At 34.0% G+C, this 22,513-nt stretch overlaps 2 protein-coding genes across 2 annotated transcripts; both read right to left on the reverse strand.

Moving 5' to 3' along the window:
• Window positions 1-898: 898 nt before the first annotated feature.
• LOC114725362 (classical arabinogalactan protein 9) lies at window positions 899-21,007 on the reverse strand. The gene is made up of 3 exons (XM_028911864.1): window positions 20,993-21,007; window positions 2,684-3,363; window positions 899-1,193 (listed from the first exon to the last, which is right to left on the reverse strand). The coding sequence occupies exons 2-3, from the start codon at window positions 3,332-3,334 to the stop codon at window positions 1,110-1,112; spliced, it is 735 nt and encodes a 244-aa protein (XP_028767697.1). The 5' UTR covers window positions 3,335-3,363; window positions 20,993-21,007; the 3' UTR covers window positions 899-1,109.
• LOC114725360 (probable protein phosphatase 2C 63) lies at window positions 15,350-18,184 on the reverse strand. The gene is made up of 4 exons (XM_028911860.1): window positions 17,690-18,184; window positions 16,984-17,357; window positions 15,952-16,188; window positions 15,350-15,853 (listed from the first exon to the last, which is right to left on the reverse strand). Exons 1-4 carry the CDS (start codon window positions 17,964-17,966, stop codon window positions 15,584-15,586), a joined length of 1,158 nt encoding a protein of 385 aa, XP_028767693.1. The 5' UTR covers window positions 17,967-18,184; the 3' UTR covers window positions 15,350-15,583.
• Window positions 21,008-22,513: the final 1,506 nt, after the last annotated feature.

Here is a 22,513-nt window from a genome sequence, read left to right on the forward strand (position 1 = left end):
ATGCGGAGCGTCGCTGAGTGGGCATGTGGGGATGTGCGTGTACGTGTGATGCCAAACAGGGAGATGAATATACTAACAAATTTTTTACCATGTAATTATAAAATGCCAAAAATAAAATACCAAAAGCTGTATGGTTTAATCCCACAACCTAAGGCCAAAAAAAAGAAGAAAAAAATCCCACAACTTAGCTAGCCATAATTGAAATTCCCCTGCCAACAGAATTTTATGCCCCCCATATTAGGATCTCAATAAAAACTATAGTTGACTGTCTTCAATAAGCTTTTTTTTTTCCCTCTAAACAATTTAAACCCCTCTCCCAGAGGAAAGGAGATCCACACACCCACACTTCACACACACATCCACCCACTTATGGGTATAGAACTCAGAGAGGACATGTAGGTGCCATTGAACCAAAAGGCTCTTAGTGATCTTCAATAAGCTTGTTATAAAAGATTCAAGGACATATAGTTCTGTTTCGCATTACAATTTGAATAATTTACAAACACTCGAGATACATACTTGTTATATTTTATAAATCATGATTTAAAAGTTGCTTATAAATCATTTCAAACGGATCCTATATCAACTTTAAGTTACATATGTCACCAAAAAAAAAAGTAAAGTTATATATTTTTATCATATCTATAAATCTGTTAATAGAAAAACAACTGCATTTCTGTTCGTATTGTCCCGAATAACACAGATTCTATATTAAGAGCTCAACCATATTACTGAAGGACACAGGTCTCATCGGAGTTTTGCCAGATATCGTTGAAACGATCTATATGTTTAAGGTTTTAATTCCCTTCCTGGTGAGGAATAAAAATGAAGTTTGTATTCTTAATTGTAGGGATTGAATTTTATGGAATGGAGATTCACTATACTGCAACAAGGCCAATAAGAGAAAGATAAACTAAGAGAAAAATAGCATAGATATAGAATAATAAAATCCGCTGAGATACAAAGAAAGACGTGCCCTGAACCTCAAGATCCTCCAAAAAGAATGCAGAGTCAATAATTTTGTACTAATGGGTCCACATATATAATAATACACAACAATACAATGCAAAAATAGGAAAAGGTGAAGACCCCCCAAAGAATAGAATCCTCTAGAACATCAACGACACAAGGCCACATCCAAACACCAGGCTCACAATCATGTTGTGCACGCACCACAACTTCTCTGCTCCACTCTGCAAAATGACACACCACAACGTTAATTCAGAGGCCAGGTGTTTGCTTCCTTTCATAGTATAGTTAGCTTCGATCGACATTCAAGATGGATTGCCAGCTCAATCCTTAGAACCATCTCAGTTATTAGTTTTCTTCTTGTCATTAAAAGGGATCAACTAATCTGTTATGAACTGGCAGCTCACTGTAACTACCAGCCCCTGACCAACCAAACTCAGGTTTCGGATTGCCCTTTTATTACAATAAAGCATACCATCACACACCTGAATTATTTTTATCTTGTACTATGATATGATATGTATGGTTTATATATAAACAATTAGCTTTTAAAGTGCCCAAAGAATAGCGTTCATGTCCTAGAGATTTGTGTTGTATAAATATAATTTATCAAGTGGAGCAACATTTTGCAGATCTCCCAATAATTCATCTATTATTTGAAAAAAGGACCAACTCTAAATGATCCCGGATCCCCAGATCACATATTAATAAATCCCAACGGATACAGAGATTTGGATCTATAAGTAAGAAAGAAAGGAATAATGAAGCAGATTTGAGATTTAGATCTGGGATTGCATCTCTGCAAGTGACCAACCTAAGCAACACCATAAAATCAGTAATACAGTGGTACAATGTTGTCATTTTCTAACGGCGCAAGGAATCGGGACCCTTTCTTTAAACCTAAAGTTGACTGAAAAGTTGACGACATTATTGCAGCAGTCCTATGTATTGGCATGTTACTCTGCAAGTTTTTCTGAACTGCCCATAACTCCTCTACGAGTATTTCCAGTTCAAAAAAATGAACTTCAACCTTTTAAGCCTCTTCATTTCCGACGGTCTCTTTTTCATTGATTATAAACACAAAATATATGCATGATGTAATACCATTTAAAAAAAAAAAAAAACATTCAAGATGCAGATCCTTAAATTGAATATTGCCTAAAAACGTAATTGACAAGCACACTGCAACAAATAAATGTTGCAGCCGGCACTGATCTGTCGCTGCAGACTTGGAAGGACAGTGCAAAGTTTCTTTCTCTTTTTGTTTACCCTAAAGAGATCAAATCTGCAACCTCTTACCTTACCGGAGCTTTCATGACACTAAGGTACAAGGTAATTCACAGAGGTTTTTCTTTCAAATCCATCTATGTGCTGTGCAACCCTGAATTGGTTTATTGCTCTAAGGGAAAAAGTTCTCTGTTTTTTTTTTTAAAAAAAGAAAATCATTTTAACATCCCGTCTACAGAAGCTAAAAACCCACACCTTAAAATCCAGTACTGGTATGGGATCCCGCCTAGGAAACAAAAGACGCCCTCTCCAATACTCCCGCACGTTCCTGCCTCTTATTTTAACCTAACGGCACATTATCTACAGATTCCACTTCTCATTGGAAACTACGAAGCTAGATTTGACTAAACGGCATCGTTTTCCTTTGCAAAACGAGCGTCCCATTACGAGACGGTTAGTAGCAGAAAGAGAGAGTCGATTAACTTACCACGTCGTCGCTGCCAGCGCCAGTGGGAGAGATGGTGGGGAGACTAGGACCAGGTGCCTCCGCTGGAGGTAACGGAGTGGTGGGTGCCAATGCAGGAGCCTTAGCTTTGCCCTTCAGCTTCGACGGGGACGGGGCCGGAGAGGTCGCCGGAGGAGATGAAACAGGCGATGGGGTCATGGCGGGAGGTGGGACAGCTGGTGGTGGTGTGGCCGGAGGAGGAGTGGCCGGTGGGGGAGTGGCAGGGGGAGGAGTGGCCGGAGGAGGGCTGGCGGGTGGAGGAGAAGCGGGAGGAGGTGTAGCTGGCGGAGGAGAAGCTGGGGGAGGGGTAGCGGGTGGAGGAGAAGCCAGGGGAGGAGTAGCGGGGGGAGGAGAAGCAGGAGGAGGGGTAGCGGGCGGAGGGGATGCCGGGGGTGGAGTGGCCGGAGGAGGGGATGCAGGTGGCGGAGAGCTTACCGGAGGAGGAGATTGCTGAACCGTGGGAGGAGCTGCTTGGGGAGTTTTGGCGGTGGGTGGAGCTGGAGTGGAGGTCGGAGGAGAAGCAGTGGGAGCAGTGGGAGTAGGAGGAGCAGGAGAGGAAGAGGGAGACTGGCCTCCGACTCCGGCTACGACAATGCAGATGAAAGCAAACGAGAACAGGGACCGGCGGTCCATAATGCGTGAAGTGTTAAGCTACGCACCCGCTTCTGCTTAACCTGCGCACTGAGAGTGAGAGAGAGAGAGGGGGGGGAGCGAGTTAGAGAGGGAAGAAGGAGGAGACATTAAATAAGGGAAAGACGAGAACAAAAAAGAAGTAAGGTTCGGGCTTTGCTGTTGCAGGGGTCACATCCAGACAAATCTGCAGCGTCAGATGGCCAACCATCTCATTTTCATTGCTCGATCTGATTGCCACGTGGTCAAGGTTTTTTCATGATGGGAATCTCTCTCTTTTTTTTTCAGGAAAAAAAAAATCTTAGTGCCTGTTGTCCGGTGAAGGACTCAATTAAAACCCGACAGCTGGACTCCTGGGCCTTCTCTGATTTTTCCAGTCATGCTTTTTAAAGAAATATTACTAAATAAATTTAAGATAAAATGACAGATTAAAAAAAAAAAAGAATATATGATATTCTAATTTAGAAAATTAAGAAAATATAATAACAAAAAGAAAAGTTCTTTTTAAATTGAAATTTTAAAATTCAATGAAATGATAAAAATATGTTTTGTCTTTTTTTTTTTTTTACAAAAAGCTCAACCCCTCACCAATGGCCAGCGGCTGGCAACCACTGCCGGCAACTTTCCTTTCAATTATTACATTTTTTTAATTTTTTAAATTAAAATATCATATATTTCACCTTCTTTATCTATTATTTTTTCTAAATTTAATGGCATCAATTTTAGAGCTTCATTTTTGTGTTGATTCTCTTGTCATTAATTATTTTAATAATGAATTATTATATAATACTCCTCCGGTCCTAATTATAAGACCCAATTGACTTATTTGAGGAAATTAAGGAAGTAAGTTAAGTTGGTTATTTATAATAAATAAGTATTGTCATTCCTAAAATATCCTTGCTAATTAAGTATGTTGGCTAAAACTATCATTATTAGAAGGATTATCTTGGAAAAAAATACATAAATATAAGAGACAAAATGGATTGGGTCTTATAATTAGGACCAAATAAAAAGTCAAATTGGGTCTTATAATAAGGACCGGAGGAGTACTATTTTATCATATGTAGTATCTATCTATTTTTTCAAACAAAAAAAAAACCTTCGAAATCAAGCTATATGCATACAATTTTTAAAATTTAAAGTCATCTATTGTTATTGCTGACAAAACGAAAAAAAATTAGTTTTTTAATTTGCCATAGTATTTTTTATTAAGTGATGAACAGATTAATATTAAGAAAATTATTTGTTATATATAAAATTTTAAGAAATTTCGTTTTAACATTATAAAGATGAGAAATGTTATTTATATGATTTATGATTTAGAAATGTTAGATATAATTAAACTATAAGTATAAAGAAATCAACCAACAATGGTTGGGTCTTGTGAAAGGAACTGGTTACTCGTAACATGTGAACAAAAATTCAAATCTAAAGTCTTGTTTGGTACGAAACATTAAAAATGAGGGATTGATATTAGGATTTCAATTGAGAAAAGTCATTAAAATAATATTTAGTATGAGTAATTGTTTGTTATATAAAATTAGGCAAACCCATAAAGGTGGGATTATATTGGAGAATACCACTTCTTCTCATGGTATTTTCTAATCCTACACACATCGTTTTGATTAGTTCCTTACGACAAGTAATCTCTTATGTTAAAAATTCTTTTAGTAAATTTTTTTAATCCAAATCTAAATCCCAATCCCAATCTCTACCCCTAAATTTTAATGTTTGCTACCAAACAATACCTAAGAATCCCTCCCAACTTTTTGCGTTATAACTCATAAATTGACATAATTAGTAAAGATGAGTGATCATATTTACACTAATTATAACTATTGCTAGCACATGCCTTACATTAACTCACGTGTGCATTTTTAGTAAAGTTTTACCCACCTTCAACTGTCCATATTGCGAACCTTCTAATGTCGAGTGAATAAAATCTGCATAGACAAATCAAATTACTAAATCATACTTAAGGGAAAATTAATATTTTGTAGTACTTATGAGAAAATAATTCTAAGAAAAAATAAAAGGGGGAGAAATTGTGAAGGGAATTTGGCGTTTTGTTTGTGGATTTTGATTTTATGGTATTGGTGAGATGGTGCTTTTGTTCTCTACGGGTAGGAAGTTTCTATCCATACCAATATTACGCTTCATCAGTTAGTTTACGATGCTGAAGCTTAAAGTCTTTTTTCTTTTATGCCACCAAAATCGAATTGAAAGCCCACTTTAAAGATTTTGTCTTGTCAATATATGCACAAATCATTTGATATAGACACACATCCACGTTGAATAGTATGTTTGTTAATATAAAAAAATAATAACAAATAGGACATGCAAATTCTAAGGCTCTTAGCTGTCAAATAAAAAAAATCTAATACATAAAATGCCTTTTTTCAATCAACAACATTGCTTAATTATAAATATCGAAGCATAAGTTTTGTTGGCAAAAAAAAAAAAACCGCTAGCTGTAAATACTAAATTATTGAGTCATCAGCATATTAAAACTTATTTTCTAAACATGATAACAACTCGATTCATGAATAATTTTGTAAAATTTTATAACGAACGTAAGGAGAATCATTTCCCAAAAGTTAATTGTTTGAGTTGGAGAACTCGAGACTTTATAAGATCCCTTCATAATAGCCAAGACAATTTTGATGAACAGGACGAGCTTGAAGTTGCAATCAAGAAACGGGTTGCTACGATGAAACAATATGCTTCTAATGTGATTACAAATATGGATCATGCTATTATGAAAATGGAAGTGTTAAATTCTAAAGTTGTTTGGCCAAAAAAAAAAATAAAGCCCTTTTTTGAGATGACTCCTCGATATATAACACTGATGACAAATTGCGAACTTAATCTATATCAGTCTATGAAAATTATATTTTCAATAATTTATTACTCATCTTTTAAGATTTACAATTCAATTATGTTTAGCGTTGATATATTTTCAAATATGTTTGTAATTGTCCTGGGTTGCGGAATGAACAAGGACATTAACTCGTGAGAGATTTCACAAATTCTAGAAACTCAGGTACGGTGATCTTCTTCATATATAGGGCACCTTTAAGTCATTTTCTCATATAATCAATGGTGCCAGGCAGATGGGTCCAGAGAACCGGATGCAGCGAACCTCAAGTGACATATTTGAGCATATTACATTATATCAATTATTGTTGGGACGTAGACAAGATTTATCCTTGCAAGAAAGCATCTACACCCATATAATTTGAGCATCAGAATTAATGAAAGGCATCCAAAGAAGAAGAAGAAAAGGTAATGATATGGAGGTTGTATCATTTTGGATGTATGATTTGGAGAATACATATATATATATATATATATATATATCTCTCTCTCTCTCTATAAGGGTCATTCTTACCTAAAAAGTACGTATCAGCGAAGGAGTTGTGAATATTTAATAGTTTTCTTGTTTGTCTCAATATTATTTCAAAAGTGTTAAGAAGAGGAGCAACATCGCTCAAACAATTAAAAAAAAAGTGTACCATTAAAAAAATTAACGTTGATTATTAACAATTTTTAACAGCTGGCTAGGGTGAGATTGTGCTTCCACGTTGATGTTGTGAAAACAAAATAAGGAATATGAGAGATTATAGTGTTAGGAAGGAGATATGCTTGGCGATGAACTGATTGATTAATGATTAATTAATGAGAAGGAAGGGAAAAGGAGAGAATGATTGAGGAGGGAGGACCTGGAAAGCATGTGCGATTTGGAAGCTATACGACGTTGCAAGTAAAGCAATATCTGTCTGTCTGGTGAGTCAATTTCAAGCTATTCCCTATCCTTCCTTTAATTTCTTTACGTTACTTATCTTTTATTGTTTCTAAGTATGAATTGATGCGTAATGTAATACTGCCCCGGTCATAATTATAAGAGTTAGTTGACTAATTTGAGGAGATTAAGAAAAGAAGTTAAGTTAGTTATTTGTTATAAATAGGTGTTGTCTTTTCTAAAATATCCTTACTAATCAAGTATACTGGCTAGAACTATCATTGTTAGAATGACTATGTTGGAAAAAAATGTATAAATATTAAAGACAAAGTGGATTGAAGTCTTATATTTAGGATCAAAATAAAAGTTAAATGATATCTTATATCAAGAACCAGAGGTAGTATAAAAAGAAAAAAGACTTAGAGATACTTAATTAACTCTGTTCAGTTGTGGGCGACAAAGCTCTACTTTACATATTGTTAGAGATTAGAGATTGTTCACAGCCTGAAAAAAGTGTGGTACAAGATTAGTCAAATCTTCTATGCTTATTTTTGACCCAAAAAAAAAAATCTTCTATGCTTATTGATTTTTCTTTCTCTTTGGCAACTATGTATAGCATTGGATGCTAGGGAATGCCAAAGCTGAAACGGGGAGAGCAAAGCAATATGGAGGTTATCACGGCAAAGAGTTATTGTGCTTAGACGTGCGAGATGCTTTAGAAGATCAAATTATGTAAAGTTTTTAATGGAGAGAGGACCATAATGAAAAAGGATACTGCGCTTGTTTTTATCCACACAGGCTGTTAACGGAGATGCGTTAGACATGGGGGGAAATCAGGCTGATGATAACATGAGATAGAGAAAATCAAAGTCTCTCTGGGAACTAATAGCTTGAAGTTATAAGCGACATCAAACATGTAACTTTCACTTGTAAGGTTACCTTTAATCCTTAATATAAGAACCATATAACTAATTTAAAGAGATTTAAAAAATGAGTTAAGTTAATTATCTGTAATAAGTGTGTGTTGAGTCTCCTAAATTATCTTATTTTATCATATAAACTTGAAACCACTTCTTGGTAGAAACTGGCCCTTACAATCATTAATGATATTTTGAAGAAAACGTTATGATTTTGAGAAACAAAATAGATTGAGAATTTTATATCTATGACCAAATCCAACTCCCAACTACCTCTTATATTTAAGATTATAATTAAAAAAATGACAATTCAAGAGATGGTTTCATGAGAAAGGTGGGGCTACCAGCCTGATGTACTTCTTTGGTCCTATTTATAGGGTAGAGAGAGAAGGTTTTTCTTGGTCATGAAATACACCCAACCTTTGATGCTATATATGTGAGATATCATCAGGAGACTGCTTCTGGAAAATTGAGGAATTTTGTTATGAACATGCATGCGTGCCTTCAGATGAGCCAATATACTCGTGCTAACTTGCTCCACATAATATATGAAAAAAAGTTGCACTTATATTTATTTGTTTATATATTCTATAAACGCTGCCCTTTTGACATATCATTAATGATGATTCAAGGACCAGATCAGAATGTTGTTAGTGAGATGTAAATGAAAGGGTAGGGAAGAGGGTACGAAGGATAAGGTCAAATTAAGGATAAAAAGACAAGAGAGAGAATTAATAACTGGGATGATGATGGAATAACTGGCACTGTTGTTATTAAAGAGAGAGAATAGCAGTGGTCATAGCTAGGGGGCAGGCCACAACGTTAATTATGTACAATCACGTGTCTTGCTGCCTTCACATTTAATTTATTATTGCTCTGATCTCAACCTTCCACGTGTATCCAACTACCCACAAGTGTATATATAATGACCCAAATTAATCTTAATACAAATTGTTCCAAATGTTACTGGGTCCCAAATTATTCACCCAGAATTTAGTACTCTTTCTAATTTTCAAAATCCGAGTCAGTTATGAGATTATATTTGATTATCTAAATATTAAACCTAAATCTATTTTATTTGTGAAGGTGTGGGTAAACATTATTCCTGATTTTTAATACACGAGTTAGTTATGAGATTTTATTTGATTGCTTAATTATTAAACCTCAATGTACTTTGTTTGTGAAGGTGTGGATGAATATTATTCTTAAATGCCACCTCACATGGAGAGAGACTTAGGGTCCGTTTGGATGAGCGATTGAAAAAGCAGCTTATAGGAAAAGTAGCTTATGGAAAAGTGAAGTTGGTAAAAGTTAAATTGGATAAGCTGAATTGTGTTTGGATTGGAGTTCAGAAAAGCTAATTTGCAGAAGTGAGATTGGTAAAAAGTTGTTTGGATTATAGTTGAGTAAAAGTAAGTTTGGTTATAAAATGACCAAAATGGGTATAAGTGTTAATAAATAATGAAATATGATTAAAAAAATGATTTGACATAATACAATGAAATTAAAATAATTTATTATGAAAAAGTCAAATTAATAAGTGAATTAAATTTTAAAATTTCAAAGAAATCATAAAAAATATTTTAAATTTAAAGTGAAACATGATGAATTATTTTTTTGAACTAATTTAGCTAATTTAAAGTAAAAGTTAGAGGCACCCAGCTAAGCATATGAACTGAAGCACCAGGAAAACCTTTTTACTCATTAACGAAGGTGGTGTTATTCTTTTCCAATAACATCTCACCATGTGTCCTAGGATAATTGGCAAAATGACGTCAATGGAGCCAGCGCCCAACTCGTCCCATTAAGCTTCTGCCCAGAGCTTCATAAGCTGCTCTTCCTAGCTTTTTTCACAACGCCCGATTTGGCAGCTTATTTTTGAAAAGCTCAATTGTAAAAAAGCCCTGCCAAACGGACCTCTTTCTCCCACTGAGCTTATTTTCAATTTTAAGCTACGTTTGGGCCAGCAAACGCTGACCCAAACAGGCACTTAGCTTACAAACCAATCGAAAGTTCATGTCTTTGTTTACCAACACATACCTTGATTGCCACTAATAGTAATTCAAAGCTGTAACTCAAACCCCATAATAACACGGCAGCGTGGTTTATAGTTAATCAAAAGTTAGATTTTGTATAATTCCCCAATCATATATTTAACCCATCATTAAATTAAAGCTGACATTAAACCACATGATCAATATGTAGGGGTTAAAATCCAGTACAGTAGGGTGAACCATAACTACCGTACGTCTGGTGTTTCCACTTTCAACCCCTTCCCATTGTGTGTTTTACTTGCTGCTCTGACCTTAATTGTTATTAGCTCATCTTCATCTAAGTACGTATTCAATTGTAGTTTTTGTTTTGTGATCATAATAGTTTTATTAATTATGTTCACACAAAAAGGAAAATCTTCAGTCCAAATTATATGACCTCGTTTATACAAACGAGTTGTTGCAATTAGGACTAGAGATAGTATTATTAATTATTTCTTTTATCCTATTTATAAGTCACTTTCAACATATTTCACACAGGTCAAGAAAAATCTTAAACTTTATTAACTTTCATTTAAAATTTAACAACTTTTTAATTTTACCCCTATTTAATATGCGTTATACCTTATGTAAACAAAGTCTACACGATAATAAATGAAGAGTAAAATTATATATTCATACAAAAAAATTTCTTTTAGTGTCTTATAAATAAGACAAAAAATATATATTTTTTCTGCCCGATAAATAGTATATTAATTAAGTTATTATTCTATAAATGTAGTTTCATATATAATTCCACCAAGAATATAATAAGGGAATCATTATAAGTCACTTTTTCTATACATATATGGGAAAACGGGTATATAAAGAATATAGAGTAGAGAGTCACATTTTTAAGACGGGAAGTAATAAAAGAAGCGTAAGAGTAGGATTAGATGTTTGTTTTGAAGTCAATGTATATGCAATGTGCACGATTGTTACTTCTTAGCTACCCCCCTCTCTGCATATACATACACATGTATATAGTCTTCATTCTTCTATGATTTTGATGGTCTTATTATTGTCCATGTCGGGTAAAAAAAAGAAATAAACTTAGCCTTTTCTTTTCAAAAGATTTTATTATTTATTTTTAAATCAAATAATACGTAAAAAAAACTCCCTTCCATATCATTACTATTAAAAATCGTACAATTTGTCATATTTCAATTAAACTTCTCGGTTAATAAAATATAAGTGGTTGTAAGGGTGTTCAAGGCAGACTCCTCCTGAAATTTTTCCAAACGAGACAAACCGGGACAGGACAAAAAAAGGGACCGGGATAGGCCTGTCCAGGTTCTGATCCGTCTCGTGAACAGTTCTAAGTGGTTGAATTACGCATTTTTATAAAAGTAAATAGGTTTGGGCCTGGACAACATATTAGCCCATATAACCAAATCACATGCCTCATATGGCCTTGTTGTAAATATTGAATTAAGAGTTGAGGTCGGCCCATTCCTTTTTGGGCAAATGGCCATGGATTGAATAAATAATATTATTGCTTTTCTTGTTTTTGACTTTAGTATACTTTGTAGCATTTTGGGGCAGAACGAGCCTGAATAGTTAGTTAGGGGTCAATTCTATGAAAACGAATATAAAGTTAGAATCTTAATATTTATTATCATATTATTTTTTAAAAAATATTTATATATATTTTAAACTGTTAGGTGATAAATTATGTATAAGTATATATACCTTAAAAAACATATATATAATAAACTAATTTTTTAAAAAATATTTTTTGAGTAGCAAAAGGAAAAGGTTAGTGTGAGTCATATTCTATTTGGTTTGGGAAAATTAAGTTTTTTGATGCTTCAGCTTTTAACTGAGTCACTCAATCATTAGTCAATTAGGTATGATTTTATTCCTTAATTTTTAACTCGTTTAAAATTTATTCCCTCTAATCTTTCTCATTTAATAAAATCAGACGTCATCATCATTCTACGTGTCAAGTGAGATTGCTAACTCAACATAAAAATTGCTGCTGTGACTTTCAAGTAAGCTCCACGTGGCTGGGAATATGTCCTAAAACATGTGGAGGACGTCCTTAAGAAGAGACCGGCTCTTAGCTGAGTTTGCTGTAAACCTCAGCCGAAGATGCCAAGAGGTTATAGAATCCTCATCAACCTAGTCATTAAGACCTGTAATCTATCCACGTTTCTTAATATGCTTGCTAATGCAGTGGACATAAATTATATATCAAGGGGTCCATCTCTGGTCATTCCGTGTATAAGAGTCTTATATTTAGAACCGGAGGAGTAATTACTTTTTATGTGGGCACTGGTTTGCTTATATTAGCTGCCGACAATATGGAATTAATCTGACTGTCACCACAAATGTCAAAAAACAAGAAGTGATTTCTCCTTCACTTGACCTTTGTCGACACTATATTACCACCTCGTTGAACTATGACATTAAGATTGTGTGTCTTTTCATATTTCTCTTTTATTACATTTTGTATTCAATGCCACGTTTCTTCTTCTTCCTCCTTTTTTTTAATTCTTTACTTCCACTTCCAAGTGGAGTATATATATGTGTGTGTGTTATGATTACCAAATAGTAGTGGCACGCAGGATTTGCTATTATGCATGTACCAATAGGTTAAAACGGTGGCAATGTCCTAGTTTCATTTGACAGAGCAATATAAACGATTTGAGGGTGAGGAATAAAACCTGTAATTTATGGAAACCTTGAGGAGGGAGACCTAAATTATTCTCTCTCGCTACAATGGTGGGAACTTTACATCCACATCCCATCACACCTATATACATAGAAAGTCCGTTTAGAATAGTTTATAAGTAATTTTTAATTTACAGAATACGAAATAAGTAAAAAAAATTTTTGTCTTAACTTATATAAAATGTGTTTATAAGTGATTTCAATCGTGATCTAAAGTGAATGATCCTATATATAGACAAGAGCCTTCCATTGAGTAAGTGAGATGCAACTAATTTAACTCACAATATATATATAGAAGAATTCAACACAGTGTACATGTTTTATATTTTATTTTGATTGCCTAATGTCTATATCATCAAATGTTTAGATTTCATGTCTGAATATATCATTTAATTGCTTCTATTTTTTGCGTGGTATGGGTATCGTGATCGTTTTCCGGCTTACTGAAGAAACCTAAACTGGATGCTGTAAATCTGATACAGGATCTAGAAAATTAATGTCGTCTTTGGGATGTCTGGGGAAAGATCAAGTTAGCTTTCATGACATTTTGGGATCGATTAATCCCTACTTGCTCGCTTCTATGAGACGCATGCAGTAGTGCGTCTTTGGTTTTGACTTTTAGAAAATTGATGTTGGTTGGATGGGTTAAGATATTTATACGATTAACATCAATATGCGCGCGCGCGCATGTATATATTACCCGCACACGCATAAAAACTCTATGGAAACAAAGCTAAAATATTTATTGGGATGGCAGTGCCCAATGAGAAAGAGTTGGGATTTTGACTTGGCTCAGGGTCAACAGTTACCAACAAACGAAACAGAATTCATGGGTTCTTGGAATTCCAAACCCATCTTTTTTTTTGACCAGAGTCCAAACCCATCATTAAATGAAGGGAAAATTAGAATAAATTTCTCATTGAAAATTTAATTGGTAAAATAGGATCTGGGGTGATTGATTACACAAGAAAATATTAGTTACACGAAAAGAAGATAATTTGTAAAAAACATTATTTAAATAAAAAGAATTAGTTTCCATGTAAAGAAGATGATTTGCACATAAAAAAATTTTATTTGTACAAAAAGAAATTGAGTTACATATCCCATAAAGGAAGATTATTACACATAACTGAAAATAGATTGCACACAATGGAAGATAAGTTGCACAAAGTCTTTAGATTCTATTTGCTAATTAAATTTTTAATGAGGGGTTTATCCTAATTTTTCCTTAAATGAATTGCAAATTGCTCGTTTTTCTTTAATATGCTCATATATCATACTCCCTCTGTTCCTTATTATAAGAGACGAATAACCGAATTACGTTGATAAAAAAAACAGATAAAATTAGTTAAAAACAATCAATGTGTAAAAGATATAATTATTTTTCCAAAAAGACCCTCATTAATAAGGAGAGAGAGCATGAGAGAGAACAATGGTAAATTATTCAAAGAAAGAGAAGTGGGAAGGAGAGAGAGTGTGAGTTGGAGACAATAAATATGGGTAAAATAGGAAATCAACACAAAAAAATAGAGACAACTTTTAAGTGTCTCTTATATATAAGAATATATCATAAGCATCAAATATCTCTTATAATAAAAAACGGAGGGAGTATCTCAGATATCCTATTTGCCAATAATAAAGTTCGTTTAGTCACAGGGATACATGGATTTTCCCTTCATTTTTACGTCTTCTTCTTTTGAATTTGCAAGTAATTCATAAATACTTTTCTTTTATTAAGAATTGTACGAAATATGTAAACTAGTTAAATGTCTGTTCTTTTAGAAAAGTCAATTATTCTAAACTCTTAACAACTTTTTTTTTTTTTTGGCCAACGCAAACTCTACCAGGTCTAATGATATGAAATTCGGGATCCGTCAGGTGTCAGTAAGCAAATAAATGAGCTTAGCTACGACATGTATATTCACTTTTGAAACGATGTAAATGATTAAAATCAAATAAAAATTACTGTTACTTCACTGATCATACGTGGTTAGACTTTTATTCATGAGCATTTGGTCACGAGTGCTTTTGCCGACACAATTGAATGATGTGAACTCATCAGTCAAGCCAAACATGACAGGCACAACTTAATAGAACTTCTTCAACAGCTTCATGAGTGTTCCATTAATTAGTGGCCAGTCATTCAAGGATCGAAAACTCAGATGCCCACGTAATCATTTTTGTTTTTCAGCCATTATCCTCCTCCCATTTCGGTGTTAAATCTAATCAAAATCTAATAAACAAAAATCCCACCAATTAATGGGATGAAATCTTTCCACTCATGTCCTGATTATTCAACAATATAAATTAAAAAAAATAAAAGAAATCAATATCCCGTAAATTAAGGTCACAAATTTGACCGGTCAGAACTTCTACAATGTGGAGAAATGGGGCAAATCAAGATTATGGCCATAATTCCTGCGGCTTTAGTGCTCCGCGGGAAAATTCAGACACCATCAAAGCTCATCACACCATTGGCCTTCATGACTAAACACTGGACTTGGGGAAAATTCTCGGGTGCTGTATGGTGTATGCACATACAGTGATATATAGTCTAATTCTGCCAACTTGACGTGTAAATAAATCTCAATCATTATATGTACATGCACCATACGTTACCCCAAAAATATCTTCCGGGACGAGATTGATATCATGACTGACTAATCAATACAGACTTTATTCTCTTTTTTCAGAAAGAACAAAACTGAGATATCTGTAATCAGAAAAGGGGCTTCGAAACTATACATGTGCTATCTGCAATAGCAAAATCTGTAGAAAACCTTCAGTTACTATCTATGCAGTAACTTAACTTGAACCCTTCTTTTCATGAATCCCATCCACCAACAATATCCATCTTCGTATTTTAATTTATATTGAACTTTGCTCCTTAAGCAACCGAACGGAGCATGCTCTGTTCTGACTCATCTGCATTGAGGGAGAAAATATCCACAGGGGCACTAGTGCAGCCAACAGTATTTGGTTTAGATCTATCATAAGGGGAACCATTGTGGTGATCAAGATATATAACGATAACAGTGATATCGTCATGGAAATGTCTTCTTATTCCCTTGTCAATTTTCTTTATATCATCATATCTCATCTCTCTCTTCTTTGCAGCTTCTTGCAGAGCAGCTCTTACCAATCTCTTGGCGATTCCCTACAAGTACGGGGACAACATATGTCTAATTAAAATCTATATAAGAATCCATGAAGTCCATGGTTATATGCATCTTATAAGTAAGAGTAGGTACTCACGGCTCTTGGATGCTTAAAAACAATCTCAACTGCTGCTTGATCACTTAATTGTTCCCAAAGGCCATCTGATGCAAATATCAAGAATAAATCTTCCGACTCAAGCTCCCTAATAAGGATTGATGGTTCAGCTGTCATTACTGGACGCTTCAAAGGAACTGGGTTTCCAAACTGCTGAAAAACCGGGTCTCTGTAAAAGTCAGGTCTCTTGAGATACACATCACCAATGGATCTTGACACCTGCACAACCAAAAATCAGCTTCCATAATCAGCTTAGTCCTTAAGAAGTCCTGAATACATGCAAGGAAATATTCAGTTTCACATTGATATCTAAGTCAACAACCAAATGATCGAGGAGCAACCACGGCCCTCCTCTTACATAGGAGACAAACATGGATGGAAGGGAAGTAAATGCAGGTGATCTTGACTTGAGGTCTACCAGTACGTTCTGAATCTTAATTACAGGATAGCCAACTTCTACAGCACATTATAGTAGAAAGCTAGAACCACACCAAATACACAATAACTTCATAAGCATAGAAATAGGTTTAAAAGCCAAGACAGGAAGTAAGAAATATTAAATATATGTGCTAGCTTGGCTCAAGCGTTGTAATTAAGAGCATTAACACAGAGATGCAAGTGACAGATATCACCTTCTATTTCAAAATATGGGGAAAATTGAAAAGTTTAGCCTACCAACATTTACAAGCAACCCTTGCCATGGAATGCAATTTTAAGGCCCTAAGAATTTGAACAAGCAAGTAAATGAGGAGGGAATACAAAGGAAAAATAAATACAAGTCGCAGTAAGACTGTATTATTGTATATACTAATAAACGGTGAGATTTCATTGAAGACTATTTCTAAAAGCAGACAAACTTTGTCCACAGCAATCCTGGACTATATCTTAAATATGAACAGATAATTTAAGAAAATCAGTCTCTCTCTAGTCCATCCATACTAAAACTGTTAGGGCTGTGTTCAGATCAGAGCCTACAATTATTCAAAAGTTCGTATAGAAATTATCCACCAATACCTGGATAATGCCTTTAATCCTCCAAACTCCACGGCTATAAACCACAACGTGTGAATCGTCAGGATGGAGGGCCTCCACCTCCCTCCTCACCTCCTCGAAGGCCACATTATGGTCTGTTGATAACCGCTCTGCCACCACTGAGCATTTTTTGCTCTCTGAATCTCGCCGGCCAAGAACAGCTCTAGAGTCTCCAAGGTTTGCAACATACAGCATATTATCAGAAATTGCACCAAGAAGACAGCATGATCCTACTGAAGCAATTTGGGGACTCATAGGCAATGTTCGCTTCACCAAATGCAAAAATTCGTCCTCAGTGGCCTTAAACGCCTTTTTTATCACATCCACGGACAATCCACCTTGTTCAGAAGCAAACTCTGCAATCAAATTAACAAAAACAAGAGAAGGTGAGTTAGTAGCCATATGAAATCAGGAGGAGTAACTGAAATGCAGCCCACAGAGTACCTCTACAGGGTTAAATTTCTCATGGATCCTAAAACCCTTGTTATCATAAAATTCATCATCCCAACCAAGTCTATTTTTCTTCAATAAGTGATCCATGAAACAGAACCTTAAAACAAGGTTCACGACCGCGAAGACACAGAGAGTGCGGTGAGCCTTGAGAAGCTACCAATTCAGAGCCAAAAATAGGAACAACCAAAAACACCGATTTCAATCTTGAGAATTATAAACAGGAAAAGAGAATTACTCTGTAGATGAGGGAAGAGGCGTTTGTTGACGAATCTGGAAGCTTCGGGTCCACCGTGACCATCATAGACGCCGATGTAGGTGGCGGAGGGAGACGTGAAGACTTGGCTCTGATCTTCGAGACTGTAATTGGCCTGAGCGACGGCGATGGAGTAGTGGCCAGAGGCATGAGGCTTCAAGTCAGAGTGCCACAACAGGCCATCGCCACCGGTGCCGCCGCCACCGCATCCTCGCCATCCAAAACAACGCTCCAGCGGCCTGTAGCACAAACGAAGCATCGCGTATATACGTTAGGGATCAAATCGTATAAGATTTGGAGGTCTAAAGGGAAATCGAGATCACGATCTCGATAGTGATGGTGATGGAGAGAGGAGGCTGCGGTGTGATTAGGTATAAGAGGGGGAGGAGAGGATGAGATGAGAGACGAATATCGGAAAATGGAAGAGGAGAAGAAAGAAAGCGAGTGGGGTAAACGCAAAGGAAAGTAGAGAGGCTATGCCGCGTTAGAAGGAGAAGATACAACGACGAATGTTGCTTTTATACTTCACGCGTAGTCTCCTCTTTCTCTCAGCGTGTCTCTGACTCTACATTCAGGTGTTATCCCTAACCACTTCCTCTCGAGGAAACTAACCATTTCATTCATTCCTCAGTTCACATTATTCACTGCATCTCACTCCATTTAGAAGCTTTTTTTTTAAAAAAAAAAAAATTAAATTTCTAGAAGCTGTTTAGGCGTTGGATGAGCTTGAAAACCTTCTATAGTACCCGCGATCCGTATCCGGAACTCCACCAAAAAAACACATTTTTGTGTTATGTTTTTTTTCCCACATGTTTATCTCTATAACCTGAAATCAACATCCCAAGATTAATAATTTTTGTCAATCTACTCTTTTTTTTTTAGCCATAACAAGCTATCCAATAAAAAATGTTCGAAATCATAGGATATATATCCACGTCATTATATCCTTGTGGTTATGTTTTGATCTAATCTTGATTTACATTGGCTTAGTAATTATCTATTTTCTCAATCCCTGTGTATTTTAATCTAATCTTATTATTTAATTTATTATTATGATTTTAATTTTTATTTATTTTGTATCTATCTTGTGATATATATTAAGCTTGTTGAGAATAATTTATTCAAAACTTTTTTAACCATGTCACTCTCATGTGTTATATATTTTAATTGTATAAACACAAGCGATTTACATAAATAATTGGCAAAAATAGCACATACGCGCCGCATGCAATATACGGCCAAAACAATATACGACATGTGATACAATACAACATGTATTAATTGGCAACTTCTAGCCATCAGTTACATCTAGATTATTTAATTTGTGTATTTCGTATATCTAAGTATGACCACGTCAATTAAATTTGTCAAAAAAGGTTAGTAACAATTCAAGCGCAGGGATCAAATAAAGAGAATTTTAAACTATAAGCACTTGATGTTTTGACAAATTAAATAGTACTCCTCCGGTCCTTAATGTAAGGCCCATTTAACTAATTTGATTATATTAAGAAAATTAGGTAAATTAGTTAATTATAAGAAAAGTGACACATTTTCCCTCAAACATCATAATCTTTCTTAATACCCCATCTCCTTCTTCTACTTGATTATGGTTGAGGGAGTATTTATACGGGTAATTTAGAGAAAATTGACAAATATGAGAAATGGGTCTTATATGTAGGACCAAAACCAACTCAAGAATTGGGTCATATATTAAGGACCGGAAGAGTAGTATTTTAGAGAATAAAAAGTTAAATTAGGCTAAAGAAGTAAGTTAATTTTTATAAAGTAAAATATTCGATAAAAAATCACATATTTTTGTAAAGTCAATTACTGATATTAAAGGGGCTATAGGGAAGTGATATCAACATGCATGTGAGGAATTAATGTAGGATTTAGTTGTTTGGATTTATACTTTGAATGCCTTGGCAGTTGGTGCAGAATAATACTACATCTGGTCCTAGTTATAAGATCTCCTTTATAATTTATAAACGAGATTTTATAATTAGGACCGGAAATAGCAAGAGATATATAAAAGGATAAAATGCGAGGAAAGGGAATTTTTTTTAATTACCATCGGTGTCATTATTTAGCAACATTTTGATTATAATACATTGAATTCAAATAACAACCAGAAAAAAAATCGGGGGATTGGATATGTTGTGATTTATGACTATGCATGCATGTCCGTTTTTCATTGTGAAATATTAGCAACAAAAAAAAAGGGAAAATTAATCTTTTAGTCCCTATAGTTTTCACTCATTTGTAATTCAATTTCTATACTTTGACTCGGTGCAACTTAGTCCTTATAGTTTGTACTCGATTGTAACTGAGTTCCTAAAGTTTGACTCACTACAACTTAGTCTCTATAATTTTCTCTATTTTATAATTTAATCCTTGTGTTTTAAAAAATAAAATTATATATCTAATAAAAGGAAGAACTAAATTATAAAATGGTTAAAACTATAGGGATCGAGTTACAGCGAATCAAATTTCAAGACTGAGTTACAACCGAATCCAAACTATAGGGACTAAGTTGTACTGAGTCAAAATATAAGAGCGCACACACAAAAAGTGCATCTGTGAAAGCGGTTATGGAAATGCACAAGTTATGATACATGCATATGGATGGCGCACTGATGATATAAAAAGTTATTAACATACACAGTGGTTGAAGAGGACAGAATAAATTCCTTTCAAATAATAAGAGATAATAAGACATTTCATGATAAAACTAAAGATACAAGGAAGTGTTTGGCCAGCAGTTTATACAGGTAATCGTGATCTATATTAGAAATCAAACTCCTAATCACCCCGCCCCCAGACACATACATGTCCCACACTAATTAATAACCATATATTAATCAATTACTTTGTTGAGTTAATTGGAGATTAAATTTATTTTATGTTTTATAATAATTCTTCTACAAAATTAAAAACAGTTAAATTTTTATATATAATGCTGATACTGGTTAAATAAAAATATATTGCCATCGAGGGAGTGTGAGGGGGACACGGCAGGTTGGTGAGATTGCCTGTGCTGGGGCCACCTGTCTGGGAGCGGCTCACGCGGCTTCGCTTGCTGCGTATGAGCTATGAGCATATGTGTTGTGAATTTGCGCTCTCTCTCTCTTACATTCAAACGTTGACTTGACATATTGGATTTTTTAAAAAAAAATTAATTCATAAATTTTTATAATTTATTAATTTAAATTTTCTTTCTTTTTATAATTTATTTTATTTGAAGGCTTGATCAGTACGTTTTTACAATGTCATTTGGGATAGAACTCTCTCTCTCTCTCTGTCTTTTTTGGGTTTCAATGTTTACTTTTTTTTAAACCTATTTTCAGGTAGATAGTGATAGAAAAATAAGCTAGGCAAGCATTTAAAACTGAAATAAATTAAGAAACAGCATGACAAAACTTAATACCTTCCCATACGCTCAGTCGCTCTCAAACTTTTATACCTTTGAGCTTCTTCTTTTTGTATGTCTGGCTCTTTTTTTGTTTTTGGCTCTACTTTTGAGCTTCAAACAAATGATGAACATTGATAGAGGCAACGCGTTTAGTGTTTTTAAAGTAAAAAGGAAACCACACTTAATTAAACGAATAAATCAATGTTTTAAATATTAACCACAAAATTGCTTTAGTAGCGTAGTTTCTTGTCATTGCATTATCTTTTTTTTGACCAGAGTGTCATTGCATTATCAAATAGGGAAAATTGCTATGAGACAAAAATAATTATCTAAAAAATCCCCATAACAACTGAGTAATTGTTCCTTTTTATACTAAAACTTGTTATTTCAACTATTATATTGTTATTAGAATTTTTTAGTCATTATATTTTTTCAACGGGACTCTATTGCAGTTTTCTCCATTAAATATTTGTATAAACACCAATTATGAAAAGTGTTTAGATTAGCTTTTTGAAAATAATGTATCGGTATATAAGTAAATATATGAGAATAGTTTTGCTTCTTTTGTGTGAAAGCATTTTTTTAAAAAATGTTTTTTGAATTTTTCAAACTGCCCCTTTTGAATTATAACCGAGGTTGAACACCATGCTCTCAAAATAAAAACCCAGAAATATATTATATTCTTTTAATCATATTTGGAAGACACTTTTAGTGTGGTGTATTGAAACCAAGAAAATTTGTAAATCTTATTAATTATGTTTTAAAATTTAATAGTTTTTTTAATTTTACTTATATTTAATATAGTACTTTTGAAAATGGTAGTTCTGAAAATAGTAGTGTACAGAACGATAAATTAAAAATAAAATGATTGATTCATGTAACAAATTTATGAACCGACTTGAAATTTAAGAAAGCAAATATGCTATGAACTCAGGTTCCTAGGGGGACTCAAGGCCATGTGAAGACTATGCGAATTGTTTAAATCCATTTCTAGAAAGTTCTAATATAATACCTAGTCAACAACTATTTTTAATTTTTAATTGAAATTTGACGATGATTCCATCATTCCATGACTTGGTGCATATTCCAAATGGAATGATTTCAGGTTATACACAAATAATTGTTTATCAATGAAATAAAAACCAAATAATTAATGCCCAAAACCAAAAAGAAAAAAATCCCACAAAAAGTTTGAAATTATTAAATCACAAATAATTTTTTTATAAAAATATGTTGTTAATGGTAAATTTAATTTTGTCAAAACAAATTAAAATATTATTACCAAACTTGATTTGGGATTTAATAATTTTAGATTTTTTTGGTGGGATTTTCGTAATTAAAAATTCTAAGAGTTATTATATTTCAAAGTTCACACTTATTACAAATAAGTCTTC

This window comes from Neltuma alba, unplaced genomic scaffold, assembly GCF_004799145.2.
Source record: "Neltuma alba isolate B1F8T4 unplaced genomic scaffold, ASM479914v2 tig00012250_pilon, whole genome shotgun sequence".
In the NCBI taxonomy this organism is placed as follows: Eukaryota; Viridiplantae; Streptophyta; class Magnoliopsida; order Fabales; family Fabaceae; genus Neltuma; species Neltuma alba.

Bases quoted from the DNA above. Each gene is read 5' to 3' on its own strand.
- LOC114725360 (XM_028911860.1), bottom strand. From the start codon at position 17,966: ATGCTTCGTTTGTGCTACAGGCCGCTGGAGCGTTGTTTTGGATGGCGA. The intron at 17,358-17,689 runs GTAATTCTCTTT...ATTTGATTGCAG, and splicing joins CCTCTTCCCTCATCTACAGA to AGTTTGCTTCTGAACAAGGT. The intron at 16,189-16,983 runs GTATTGGTGGAT...TTGGTTGTGCAG, and splicing joins GGATTAAAGGCATTATCCAG to GTGTCAAGATCCATTGGTGA.
- LOC114725362 (XM_028911864.1), bottom strand. From the start codon at position 3,334: ATGGACCGCCGGTCCCTGTTCTCGTTTGCTTTCATCTGCATTGTCGTA. The intron at 1,194-2,683 runs GTAAGTTAATCG...GTCATTTTGCAG, and splicing joins GCGCTGGCAGCGACGACGTG to AGTGGAGCAGAGAAGTTGTG.